The 13,914-nt window shown below is 43.8% G+C and overlaps 1 protein-coding gene across 1 annotated transcript in view; it reads left to right on the top strand.

Annotated features, from left to right (window-relative positions):
* Positions 1 to 13,914, top strand: part of LOC147465393 (putative plastidic glucose transporter 1) — a 74,193-nt gene that overhangs the window by 48,420 nt on the left and 11,859 nt on the right. Inside the window, exons 3-7 of the mRNA XM_086519886.1 lie at positions 8,300 to 8,393; positions 8,470 to 8,626; positions 8,980 to 9,126; positions 9,239 to 9,312; positions 9,877 to 9,965. Of these exons, the coding sequence (XP_086376012.1) occupies positions 8,300 to 8,393; positions 8,470 to 8,626; positions 8,980 to 9,126; positions 9,239 to 9,312; positions 9,877 to 9,965 (561 nt within the window). The remainder of the gene's footprint in view (positions 1 to 8,299; positions 8,394 to 8,469; positions 8,627 to 8,979; positions 9,127 to 9,238; positions 9,313 to 9,876; positions 9,966 to 13,914) is intronic.

Genomic DNA, 13,914 nt, shown 5'->3' with positions numbered 1-13,914 from the left:
AAGTTTGCAGAGGTTGCTTCCCCTTTGCATATCTTGACACAGAAAGTACCATTCTCGTGGGGACCCACAAAGGTGACTGCCTTTCAGACATTGAAAGAGAAATTGACTATAAGACCAGATTTGACTTTGCCGGCCTTGCAAAAGTCATTTGAAGTATTTTGTGATGCTTATGGTCGTAGTCTGGGTGCTGTCTTGATGCAAGAAGGCCATGTCATTGCTTACGAGAGCCAATTGTTCTCTAGGCCGGAGATGACAGCACAGATATATGAGAAAGAGCTTTTGGCAGTGATCCATGCTCTTACTCAGTGGCGGCACTACCTACTCGGAGCGGATTTTACTGTCCTTACAGACCATCAGAGTTTGCGCTACTTCTTGTCACTGAAGCAGCTTTCGGAAAAGCAGATGCGGTGGGCGAACATCTTGTCACAGTTTCACTTCCAGATTGTCCATGAGCAGGGACAGAAGAATGTGGTGGCAGATGCTTTGTCTCGGAAGCCGTTGGATCTGGCTATTTTCGCGATACATCATAGGAGCTTCGAGGATATGGTTGATCAGTATGCCACAGATACAGATTTTGCAGATATTTTCTCACGGATACGGGATGGGGAGACAGTAGCTGGATACTCCCTTCGGGAAGGCTACTTGATGAAAAAGACTATGTTGGGTGTTACACAACCGTTGAGGGAAAAGGTTATAACTGAATGCCACTGTCCACCTTTTATGGGTCACCGCGGCATTGCTACCACCATGAAGGGGGTAGAGAGATACTTCTTTTGGCCGAGACTCAAAAAGGATATGGAAGAGTTGTGCGCAGTATGCTAGAAGGTCCCGTTTGACAGGCATAAGGCACAGGGATTGTTACAGCCTTTACCCATACCCACCCGCCCCTGGGAAAATATTGAAACGGATTTCATTTTTGATCTCCCGAGAACACAGAATGATCACGATGATTTTCCGATTACATGGAACGTCTGAGACCATTGTCTCCGACAGAGACCCTAGATTTATGAGTTTGTTTTGAAGGCAATTGGAAGAACATTGGCACGCAGTTGCAGTTCTCGTCATCGTTCCACTTGCAGACTGACGGGCAATTTGAGATTGCCAATTCAGTGATTTTAGATTTATTGAAGTCGTGTATCTCGGATCAGAAGACTCAATGGGAAAAGAACTTACCTTTGGTGGAATTTGCCTACAATAACACGATACACTCTTCGACGGGGAAGACGTCATGTGAGATTGTTGAAAGTGCTATGAAGGTTCCATCCTTCCTGAGCACGAAAGATTAGATATTTGAAGCGAATGCATATTCGCGAGGCTTTGCAGGAGTCTCAAGAACGACAGAAAAAGGCAACGGATCGCAATCATCGCGACTTGAAATTGAAGGAGGATGATTGGGTGCTCTTACGTTTTGAGAAGGCACGCCTACGAAAGAAACAGGGAAAGGAGAGGCTTTTTCCAAAGCTTAGTATGCGATACTACGGACCTTTCCAGATCACTCACAAGATAAATGATGTCTCCTTTCGATTGAAACTGCCAGATACTTGGAGGATTCACAATGCATTGCATGTGAGTCTCTTGAAACCTGTTAAGGGTGATGTGCGTGATGATGGGGAGCCTGATGAGCAACCCGAAGTGGAAGAAAACGAGGAGATCCTTGTTCCTAAACAGATTTTGGCACATAACAATACGAAGAAAGGTAAAGTCTGAAGGCAGTTCTTGGTTAAGTTCAAGAACTTTCCTGCATTTGATGCGAAGTGGATGGAGGGGGAGGACCTAGCAGATACTCCTCGGATTATGAAACTTTACCTCGATGTTTTGGTTTAGCATAGTCTACTCCAAATGGAACCCAAAATTTAGCTTGGCCGAAGATCTGGTGCAGTGGGATGCACAAGAGGGGAGTCACTCCGCTCCCTTGTCAACAGACTGCAGCATTTTGGTCTACTTGATCTCGAATAGACATGGTTGCAATAGGGGTTAGTCAATCGGGCATCGATGAGGTCCCGATTGGACCTAGATGTGATTGCTAGCTACATTGCCGATAAATCATGGTCTAAGATCCGAATGAATGTTGAATGTCATGTGATGTTGTGTGATGTGACTGTCGATTTTGTACATGTGCTAACAGTCAGTGTCTGCTAAGACGGTTTATGGCTTTTGTCGGTTTTGCAGGCGTAATCGCGGTCGATTACAATGCTTTCAAGGGGGGGGGTATGTCACAAAGTGATGACGTGGTGGAAACCCTAAAATTCTTGCAAACCCTAATTTCTGCTAGAAACCCTAAAATTCTTGCAAACCATAATTTCTGCTAGAAACCCTAATTTCTGCCAGAAACCCTAATTTCATAAAATCGCGGAGGCTTATAAAAAAAACTTTTTTTTAATTTTAATGATGAGCGACGTGAATCTTGCTTTTTCTCTACGCAATGAGAAAGAGAGAGAGAATGCTTTTGCTTTCAAGTTTTGACTCTCTGTGTGAGAGAGAGAGCAGTTGCTTTTGATTTGAAGCTTTTGGGGCTCTGCTTTTGGGCATCCCTTGTAACCTTTAAATTAGTGGTGAGGGCTTCACTTCTCAGAGCATCTGGATGCAGAGGCTGAGAGTGAATCTCGACCCACTCTCTTATACTTTGAATTGATTAATATAAAAAGAAATACCGAGAGGGGCGCCAGTCTTTGGGGCCAATATCTCTAGGCACGGAACTCCGCCGGGCTAGTGCAAATCTATTGTGATCTGTGAATTGTTTTGAAGTGGTTATTTGGTGTTGTCGCGGTTGATTCTTGACTTAGAGTGTCCAAGTCTGTTACAGGTCTAACATGCACAAAAGCTTCGCAACCAAAAATGCGTAAGTGATCATATGAAGCAGGCTTGCCATACCAAACCTCTTCAGGGATGTCACCTTTCAAAGACATGTGAGGGGATCGATTGCATATATGCATTGCAGTTTTCAAAGCTTCTCCCCAAAATCCATGAGAGTGATTAGCTGTGGACAACATGCATCTCACCCTCTCACAAAGTGTCATATTGAATCTTTCAGCCACACCATTAGAAGAGGGGCTGTATGGCACAGTAAGCTCCCTCTTAATGCCCAAATTTTCACAAAACTTGTTAAATTCAGCACTTGTGTACTCCCCCCCATTGTCTGTACGCAAGCATTTTAGCTTTCTACCAGTTTGGGTGGTCACAAATGCATGAAATCTCTTAAACGCAGCAAAGGCTTCATCCTTAGACTTAAGCAAATAAACCCAAATTTTCCTAGAATGATCATCAACAAAGGAGACAAAATAACATGCACCACCCATAGACTTAGTCAGCATGCTACATGCATCAGAATGTACAAGATCAAGCACACAAGATTTACAAGAGACACTAGAGTAATAAGAACGCTTTACTTGCTTGCCATATTGACATTCATTACAAAAGTCAAGCTTTGTGGCTTTAGCATCAAGCTTGTTCAAAGTACAAAGCTTAGAAAGGCACTTTTGGCTTATATGGCCAAGCCTCTTGTGCCACAACTCCATGTGAGAGTTAATTTCAGCCAATGCAATAAACTTGCCCAACACGGTCTTTCCATGCATGCAGTAAAGTGTCCCTTTCTTTGTGCCCTTTACAATCAGCCTTGAGTCTTTAGTCATTTTCCATGACCCTCTCTCAAACAAGATGCTGTAACCATGCATATCCATCTGACCAACAGAAAGCAGACTCTTCTTGATTCCTGGCACATATTGAACATCATGCAAGACAAGCTCATTTGTGCCATCTATGGAGAGATGCACAGTGCCAATACCCTCATTGGAACATGCATGATTGTTTCCAAGGTATACATGGCCACGCTTGCCCGCATCAAAAGTAGAGAAACACTCCTTGATAGGAGTCACATGAAATGAAGCACCGGAATCAACAATCCAAGTCTGAGACAATGCATCATTGACAGTCAACAAAGCATCAATAAGATCACTCTTGGTGATCTGCATGTCCTGTGAATGAACAGTAAGAGAGGCATCAAAGTCATAAGCATCATCATTTGACAAAGTGGCACACAAGATGTCCTCTACATCTGACAGCTCCTCAATCACGACACTAGAAGCCACATTGGCCTTCTCTTTGTCCTTTGAGCTATCCTGTGCATCTGCCTTGACTTCCTTCTTCCCTTTCTTTTTGTCTCCGCCATTCTTTTTCCTTTTTAACTCAGTTTTATAGTACCTGCAATCGGGTTTCTTGTGACCTTTCCTGCCACATTGATAGCAAGTCACATCACCCTTGCCTTTGCTTGCATTTCTCCTTTCTTTACTCTTATTCTTACTCCTTTGTGCATAAGCATTCTTCTTTTCTGTCCTGCCTCTAACCATGTTGGCAGAGCTGCCTCCCTCTCCACTTGCTTTCCTCCTGATTTCTTCATTCAAGATAGAACCCCTAACACCATCAAAGGTCAAATTGGGGTTATTGGACAACGAAACCACCAATGTTACCCATGACTCAGGTAAGGTCATAAGCCAGAATCCTGTAACTGCGACAAAGTACCTGCGAACAATGACAAGTGCTTTGCCGCGCTCTTGGACTCATCTAGTTGCATGCCAACAAGCTTTCGCATCAAGTGCACCTGGTTGACAGGCGTTGTATTTTCATACATTCCCTTTAACTTCTCCCACACATCAAAAGCGGTCGTGAGACCTTTCACATCAATGACGGTCTCATCTGTCATGGCCATTTTAATGTATGTAACGGCTTTCCTGTTCATGCTAACCCATGCTTCATCTGTCATATTCTGTGGCTTCACCTGTTCAAGTGCCCCTTCGCAATCCTTAAGAAATAGGATTCCCTGAATCCTGTCTTTCCAAAGATCAAAACCTGTTCCATCGAACCTCCTAATCTTGAAGAGGTTCTTCATATCCGAAGAAGATGAGGCCATAGTTGCACGAAATAAGAGGGATAATACGTTGAATTTTTGGGCAAAATGAGCAAAAATCGGAGTATAGCCTCACAGAGATGTGCACTACAGCTCCAAATGGTCAGAGGAGCAATTTGGGGCAAAATAGGTCGATTTGGGCACAAAATTCAATTTCTGAAATTTATGTGTAGGAAATTTCAACGAGCGAATTTGTGCTCGAAAACAACAAATTTAGTTGTTTTTAGCCTCAGAAGACATACATAAGGCTAATACACAGCCTTTAGAAGCATGTAAGCGCAAAAGCCCCAATTTGTAGCATCAAAATTGCATGAAATTGAGCCACAAATGGTCATACATAGCCAAAATTTGTCATATGTGCATAGATTGCATCAATTTACACTTTCCCCAATGTAATCGCACCATAAAAACACTTGCAAAAACATGCGTAAATCTAAAGTTTGCTTAAAACGCCTGTTTTAGGGCTTGTTTTTCGGCAATTTCAAGGTTTTCGGGTAGCGGAAACTTAGCAAAAGTATTCCCACACGTTAATACATCATTTGCAAAACCTGTATTTTGTTGTCATAACTTGTAATTTCTTGTTTTTGACCTAATTTCAGCCTGTTTTAGGTCAATTTTGGTTGCCGGGTGCTCTCTAGTGTCCGGGGACGAGTCCTTTGGCGACGAAATTGCAAAATCTCGTGTGAAAGTTGACCTTCTTGGCTGAAATTCAGCGTTTGCAGGTTTGGGGGCAAACCCTAATCGGGATCTAATACTAGTTGATGAGCGCGCGGCGGTGTGTGCAAGTGAAAGAGCACGCGAGGAAGTGTAGTGTGTGTGCAGAGAAGGGAGGCGAAGACCAACAAGAGAGGAGGCGCTAGCAAAAGAGAGGGGGCACGCTACACATGAGATGAGGGGAAATGATAAGTGAGTTAATTTACTCACTTGTTCCCTTTATTAAAAGTATAGGACCAATTTATAAGTTAGTGGCCGAGTTCAATGTGAACTTGGCCAAAGGTTAGTAACCTTTAAAATATACATTAAAGGGGGCCATTTGGGCCTTTAACCCAACAGGGTGCCTGTAGAGAGTATTGAAAAGGAGGCAACCTGTCCATGGTGAAACCCTGTGTCTGAAACCATGATGCCATCTGTGCATACCAGCATGATGTATCCCCATGAAGAGCTAATTGTATGGAGGACTCTAGAGCCACCCTGGCATATCTATCTTTGGTAGTATCCCACAGGCTGTGTACAAAGGAGACTGATCTGGTAAGCGCCTCAATCTCCATAGGGGGGGCAGCTAATTCCGCTCGAATGATATCATGCGGTACGGAAGCCTTGGCTCTAATCAACCGAGAGATCATAGATACCAGGGGCTTCTCCATACGCCTCCAACCATCCTGGCCTACAGAAGGTCCCCAAACCTGCACCCCGTATAACATAGTAGAGGCAATCAAAGTATCAAAGAGCCATAACTTTGTCCTAGGTTCCTGGAACTGAACCTGCGAACACATCCTCTCCATTCCTCCCAGAGCCGCACCAGCTCTAGTTAGTCTAGTCTCTGCTGCTCTTCTCAAAAGAAAATCTCGGCCCAGTAAAGACTACCCCCAGGTAAGTGTATGCATCTGTATACTCCACAATCTCCTGACCATATTTGAAAGTAGGTACTGATCTCCTGACCCATTGCGGTGTGGTGTTAAACACCATAACCTTGGTTTTACCTAGGTTTACACACAATCCACTATCCTCTGCAAAACTGCGTAGTGCATCCAAATGTCGTTGCATACCTTCTGGTGAGTCAAATATTAGCACAATATCATCAGCATATAGCAACAATGGGATCCACGTCCGTACCAGCTGGGCACCCCTATCACCCTCTCTGTCAATGTAATCAGACACCTCATCAACATACATACCAAATAGAATAGGAGACAATGGGCAGCCCTATTTCACTCCAATAGTAGAGTGAACTAAATCAGATACCCCTTCCGGAGTGCGTACATGTCCCATCACTGATCTGTACAAAGCCATAATGCCCCAAATCACCTCTATGGGCACCCCCATCTCCTGTAGTATGCGCATCAATCGAGCTCTTGGTACCATGTCAAATGCTTTGCGAAAAAGCTACAATAGATCCGTCTCCCATGTGCTATGCCCTCCTCAATGATGGCCCTGAGTGTCAGAATATGATCAAGAGTGGAGAAACAAACCCCTCCTGAAGCCGGCCTGACCCTTTGCTCGTACACCCTCGCCCTCTGCCCAATTACTCAAGTGTTGCTCCAGAATAGATGCATACAACCGTGCCAATGTGTGTCCAACCATAATAGTGCGGTAGTTCCCAGGCTCTGTAGGGTCACCGGCCTTGAAGATGGGCACAATATTAGACAACCTCCAAGTCTTAGGTAATCCCTCACACATGGCACGATTGAACAACACTGCGAGAACCTCCATCAGCATATCCCTGGCATGTATAAAGTGCTCCGCTACTAGACTGTCATGATCGTATGCCTTCCCGGTCCTCATCCTATCGATGGCCCTTTGTACCATCTCAGATGTAAAGAAAGCGCTCGTAGCTGGGCAAGACTTGGTAGGGTCTGGAAGGGGTTCCTGTCCAGGAACCGTATATAATGATGTCGCATATTGGCCCCACACATCAGGTGAAGTAATCATTGGGGGAGGGGAGTGCTCATAGAAGAGTTGCCATGCCTCTCCTAAGTCCCTACTCAAGAACATCTGATATAAGGCTCGCTCCATCTGAGCTAGGTAAGCTCGTTTCTTCCGTCGCACAAGCGGAAAGCAATCCGAGACTGTCTGTAAGTGATGACTCCTAAAAGAAGATCCCTATGAAGCTGGGCTCTCATCTCTCTGCACTCCTCATCATACCAACTATTCTGGGGCATGCTCCCAGAATGTCGTCTCTTGCCCGGCTGAGTGTGTGGGTATGCCACTGATGCAGCCCCATGCAGTGTCTTAGTCAAAGAGAGAGAGAGAGAGAGAGAGAGAGAGAGAGAGAATGAAAATGAAATGTTATATTAATGTCTTCAAAAGGCCAAAGTGACCTATGAGTCCTGAAAGTTACAATGTGGTGGATCCGATACAAAGTCAGAGTAACAAGATGACAAAATGACAAAATAAGATACTATGGAATCCTAAACTGCTAGGTGTGAACTAAGCAGCTAGCTAGGATAGCTAGATCACAAGAGATCCAGCATCGGTCGTTGGCGGATCTCATCAATCTCCTCCATGGTCAGTAGTCGTGCATGTCGGGCCAAAGTGATCCAAATCCTCTGATGCAGCCTCCGTCGATGCTGTGTAGTCCTCCGCAGTCATGGGTGTCTCGATCTCCCCAGCTCAGTTGATTAGAGAGAGAGAGAGAGAGAGAGAGAGAGAGAGATTTTGAATTTGTGCCGGTTTTCCCAGGTGGCGAACTCTGTTTTGGATTGCCATACTACCTGGTATACTTTTGATTTTAGGTATGCAATTTGCAGTGGAAAGTCCACGCTGGCTCAGTAAGGTAGATCACATTCCTACTCTTCCCATCATGATGCAATCATCAGAACAGAGATTTACAACTGAAAATCTGCTGTTAGGTTGGAAGATGGGGGGAGGCAGAAGATATCATCAGGAACCTTTGGGGAGATTCGAATGTAGAGACAGCAATGGAGGAACTGAAAAATGCGGCAAAATCAATGGAATCCACAACTGAAATTTCATGGCCGGAACTACTATCCAAAAGATATTATACAGGTAGCTATGCTCAATAAGAGAATAATTTTCTTTGTGAACTGTAAACTTTAACCCTAAAGCTGCACCAATCAATTTCATGTTCAATAAATTTTGATTTGTACTGGTGATGGGAAGACAAACTATAATGAATACAGTATTGGCAACCTCATGCACAAGATTAAGCCACCGCCGGTTATGTTGTCCTCATGCACCAATGGAATCAGTGAGAAGTGAATTTACACTGTGAGGTCGCATACCAATATATTGTTTGTATGTGTAACTTATCCTTTTTTCATGCTTTCATCACAGTTCTGCTCTTAACCACCAAACAATTAGTCATATCTCATTAGTAACATAGTGATCTTCTGAAGCAGCTCCTGCAATTGGAAGTGCTCTCTTTGCTCTTCAGCAATTTGCAGGCATCAATGGTGTTCTGTACTTTTCTTCGTTGACATTCCGAGATGCAGGGATAACGAACAGTATGTCTGCTAGTGCAATTGTTGCATTGGCAAACCTCCTGGGTAATTCTGCTCACTGCTTGTTACTCTTGGAAGCATGTAGTGGGTGGTTCATCTGAAGTAGAATCAGAGCACATGAATTTGCAATTCTGCAATTTATTGAAATTTACCTCAGGTGCACTAAGCGCATTATATTTGATGGATCGACAAGGACGGCGTAATTGTCTCATGGGAAGCTACACAGGAATGGTAATGTTCTTGTCTTTAAGACTGCCATACGGAATGGAACTTACCATTTCATGGCATCGAGATTTTCTAACCTGTCTGCAACAAATAAATTGGCCTTCAATTAAGCAATGTGAACAAGTTGGGGTGCATTTTGTAGAATAACCTAGGGGCTACCAGCAATTATTGCATTCTTTGCTTCACATGACTGAAGATGCTGTAAATCTTAAATGTTCCATAAGTAGCCAATATTGATAGATTGGTATGCATTCTGAACGCATATTTGTCTCCAAAACTAAAACACGATGCATGGGAGTATGGGATTGTCTTATGCTGATGTGGAGAGCAATGTTAAGAATATGTCAAGGAGGTTCTACTCAGAGAAATACATAATTTGCAGAAATATTTTTCATATTGAAATGTTTTTGGGTTAAGTGTCACATCTTAAAAACATCCCTTGCAAGTATTTTCGTTATTCATGAGGTGAAAGGAAAGGCCAATAAGTTTTAGGCTGTAAGAGATTATTTGTTGGTAGATCTTGCTACTTGCATGAACAAGTAATGTCAAGAATACTGGTGTATGTTGTAGGCTGTTGCAATGGCTATTCTATTCATCTCGCTTGACCACAATGTTGGAGAACAACTGTCTCATTCTCTAGCCATTTCAGGAACATTGTTGTAAGTTGTCTACATAATCTGTGGATTCTTCTTTTTTGAATTGATCTTCATAACATATTTTTAGCAGTTTTTGGTTCAAGGTATAGATGATAAGTCTGAGCATGATTTCGTGTGTGAAGAATTTGCTTAGAAGCAGTTACACATCGAGTCTGTTTTTCATGATGATGAACCTTAGCATGAGTTTGTATGCTGGAAGAATTTGGCTTGAATCAGTTACACATTGTGTGCGTGCACATGCACGTGCAGGGGTGCATATGTGCATGAGAGAGAGAGAGAGAGAGAGAGAGAGAGAGAGAGAGAGAGAGGAAATGAAATGTTTATTAATGTCTTCAAAAGGCCAAAATGACCTATGAGACCAATTTGTTAATAAATAGTGAATCTGATACCATGTCTGGGTACAAAAGAACTAGAACAAAAATACTACTACTACTAGAATCCATCCTCATCTGCACTCTGGATGTCTAGAGAGTATGGCTCGAATCCTCTGCTCTATTCTCCGTCGATGCTGTGTAGCCCCTCTCCTCAATCGTGGCCATCTGGATCTCCGTGGCTCCAGTGCTCGGTCGATGAGAGTGCCGGTAGTGGTCGAATGAGTGTCGGCCGAGCTCTGCAATGATGGCTGCTCCTCTGGCTGTCCCATATCTAGTGTAAAAGAGATCTGTAATCTGTCTCTGGGACTGTCTCGGTCTCCCCAGTAAAGTGTCTCTATATCTGTGTAACTCAAATAGATATAGCCCAAGACATCTCTGATCCTCATAACTCATGACCCTTGAGAAAGGAGCGGAACCCTCTCTAAATAAGCAGTGAAACAACCCCGAATCTCATAAGACACTATGCAATGACATATGTAATGTAGCTCTATCTTTGGCTCTGGGACTGTCTCGGTCTCCCCAGCAAAGTGTCTCTATATTTGTGTAACTCAAATAGATATAGCCCAAGACATCTCTGATCCTCATAACTCATGACCCTAGAGAAAGGAGCGAAACCCTCTCTAAATAAGCAGTGGAAACAGCCCCGAATCTCATAAGACACTGTGCAATGACATATGTAATGTAGCTTTGTCTCTGGCTCTCGCTGGCATAAGCGGCATATCCTGCTGTCTGCTCGTATCCCTCTGAATCTACCAGTCTCAATCTCAGCTGATGTGAGGATGTGCGTACCTGACCAATGGCACACCGTAAACCATGAGGACATATGTGTGTCCATTTAGCTGGGTCGAATCACAAACCCATCTCCTGTGAGTTGGAGAAGATGCTCTCTATAGAAAGCCATCTTCGTGCCCAACTCCTATGGCAGCTCTATCCATGTCCTCCAGGTATCTGGCTGGATCAGGTCCTGATGAATGAGTCTAGTAATCTCCACCCGTGTAAGAAACATTGAGGGTGTCTGAAGAGAGTACTGGAAAGGGGGCAGCCTGTCCATGGTGAAACCATGCATCTAAAACCATGATGTCATTTGTGCATACCAGCATGAAGTGTCCCCCTGAAGAGCTAACTATTTGGAAGACTCAAGGGCCAGTCTAGCATATCTATCTCTAGTAGTATCCCACAAGCTGTGCACCAAGGAGACTGACTTGGTAAGCGCCTCAATCTCCATAGGAGGGGCAGCTAGCTCTGCTCGAATGATAGCGTGGGGTTTGGAGACCTTGGCTCTAATCAATCGAGAGATCATAGATACCAAGGGCCTCTCCATACGTCTCCAATCAGCCTGGGCTACAAAAGATCCCCATATCTGCACCCCATACAACATAGCTGAGGCTACTAAAGTTCTCCGAGGTTCCTGAAACTGAACCTGCGAACAATTCCTCTCCAAAGCCTCCCAAGGCTGCATAAGCTCTAGTCAATCTAGTCTCTGCTGCTCTCCCCAAAGAAAACCTCGGCCCAGTGAAGACAACCCCAAGGTAAAGTGTGCATCTGTATACTCTACAATGTCCTGACCGTATGTGATTAACTAATTCTTATTGCGATCATGTCCATAGAATCTCAAGACCGAAATGGTGCAGTCATTTCGTCTTTCAAACGTGCACTCAACAGAATCACATGAGTGAGCACACATAAATCATATTTATTTTCGAGAATTCCCATGTCGAAGTACTTCTTTCATAAAGTATTCCAGCAGAATACTATCAGCCCATCAATATCCGTGAAATCCAAAGGGAAATCAATAGCTTTATTCGAGTTGGGTAAATATGACAAAGGAGCGGAGTGATTCTCCTCTTGTGCAGTCCCGTCTGCACCAGATTCAACCCTCCCGATCTTCGAGGACTCTCAGAGTAGTCAAAGCTAGACTTGAAGCCTCAAGGTAAAGTTCCAATATCTAAGGAGTATCTGCTAGGTCTTCCTCCATCCACTTCGCATTCAATGCCAAGTAGTTCTTGAGTAAGAACCGCCATCCACTTTATCTTTCTCTTTCCTTTCCTTGTGAGCCATATCTATTCCGGAACGAGAATCTCCTCGCTCTCTTCTACTTCAGGTTGCTCCTTAGGCTCCCTTTCTACTAGCACCTCACCTTGAAAGGTTTTGAGAGACTCACATGAAAAGCATTGTGAATCTTCCAAGCATCTGGCAACTTCAGTTTGAAGGATACATTATTTAGCTTCTCTTGAATCAGGAAAGGGCCATAGTACCGCGTTCTTAGCTTTGGAAAAGCTGCTCCTTTCCCTTTCGTTTCCTTAGGTGTGCCTTCTCAGGCCGTAAGAGCACCCAATCATCTTCCTTAACTGTAAGTTGTGTCAATGTAGAACGTGCTTGAGACTTCTCAAGAGCCTCGTGAACCTTATGCAGTGTTCAAATCTCTCATATACTGATCCGCTTTAAAAATCTTATCTTGGGTCTGGGGAATTCTCTGAAGTGCCAGCTGATTCCCTTTTCCTTTCTTTCCTTGTGCCCTGGGACCTGTGGGTAGCTTCGCTAGGTTCCCTTGTCTGTTGGCATGTCAGTTTCAATCATCAGAACCATAAGACCCCTTTCTCCGAAATCCTCTGATGAACTTGCAGCTCGTTCCCTTAGTTCGTCGGAACCTTCGAATGTGCTACCATCTGGTTTTTTTCAGAATCTTGTGATGAGCTGTCATCCGGTTCCCCTAATTCATTCTTTTCAAAGGTAGACTCTTGCCTTGTTGAGGTAGGTACTATGATGTCCCAATGAGCTGGCATGCTCTTGGGTAAGTCAATGAGTTGGCATGAGTTCCCAATCGTTGCCTATCATGTCCCATGAGTCTTTGAATGGAGTCAGACTTTTGGTTCTGACAATAGTCTCGAAGCTCTTTTGGCAAACCACAACAAAACTGCTCAATCTGGTTTCTCTGGCAAATAACTATCCCAAAACCTCTGGCAGTAGTCATCCAATGTTATCTTTCTTAGTCATTCTCAAGTGATGCCAAGCCATGATGACATCTCTTTCATATTCATCTGATATCCAAGTTGATGTGAAAAATTTTCTTGAATTGTAACCACGTTGCAAGTGCTTCTATGCGTGACAACATAGTAGACCCCCATGTCTATGCAGTTCCCTTCGTTAGAGGAGGTATAAAGACCTAGGTAGGCAACGAGGTCCAGGATGTGTAGATTTGTACGATTATGTGTGACAACATAGTAGACCCCCATGTCTATGCAGTTCCCTTCGTTAGAGCAGGTATAAAGACCTAGGCAGGCAACGAGGTCCAGGATGTGTAGATTTGTACGATTATGTAAGCCAAGTGTAGGGATTCGATGCTTGGAAAAAAAAGTTTTTATGTGAAAAGCCTCTTAAACCATGCAAGGCAAGTTGGATAACTGGAGACCATGTTGATAGAGAGGAAAGTGGGTGAGAGACAACTCTAGTGCATGAGGGAGGCCGAAAAAGTGCTATTCTATAAAATTCTTTTTCAAGGAAAAGGCCGTTTTGGGCATTTTTGCGTCTCACACACAAATGCAGACTCCGCACCAATTGGGAGTTTTTTAAGTTTTCAT

This window comes from Adiantum capillus-veneris, chromosome 1 (genome assembly GCF_014529385.1).
Source record: "Adiantum capillus-veneris isolate H3 chromosome 1, ASM1452938v2, whole genome shotgun sequence".
In the NCBI taxonomy this organism is placed as follows: Eukaryota; Viridiplantae; Streptophyta; class Polypodiopsida; order Polypodiales; family Pteridaceae; genus Adiantum; species Adiantum capillus-veneris.
This window is presented reverse-complemented; position numbering and strand designations above follow the sequence as displayed.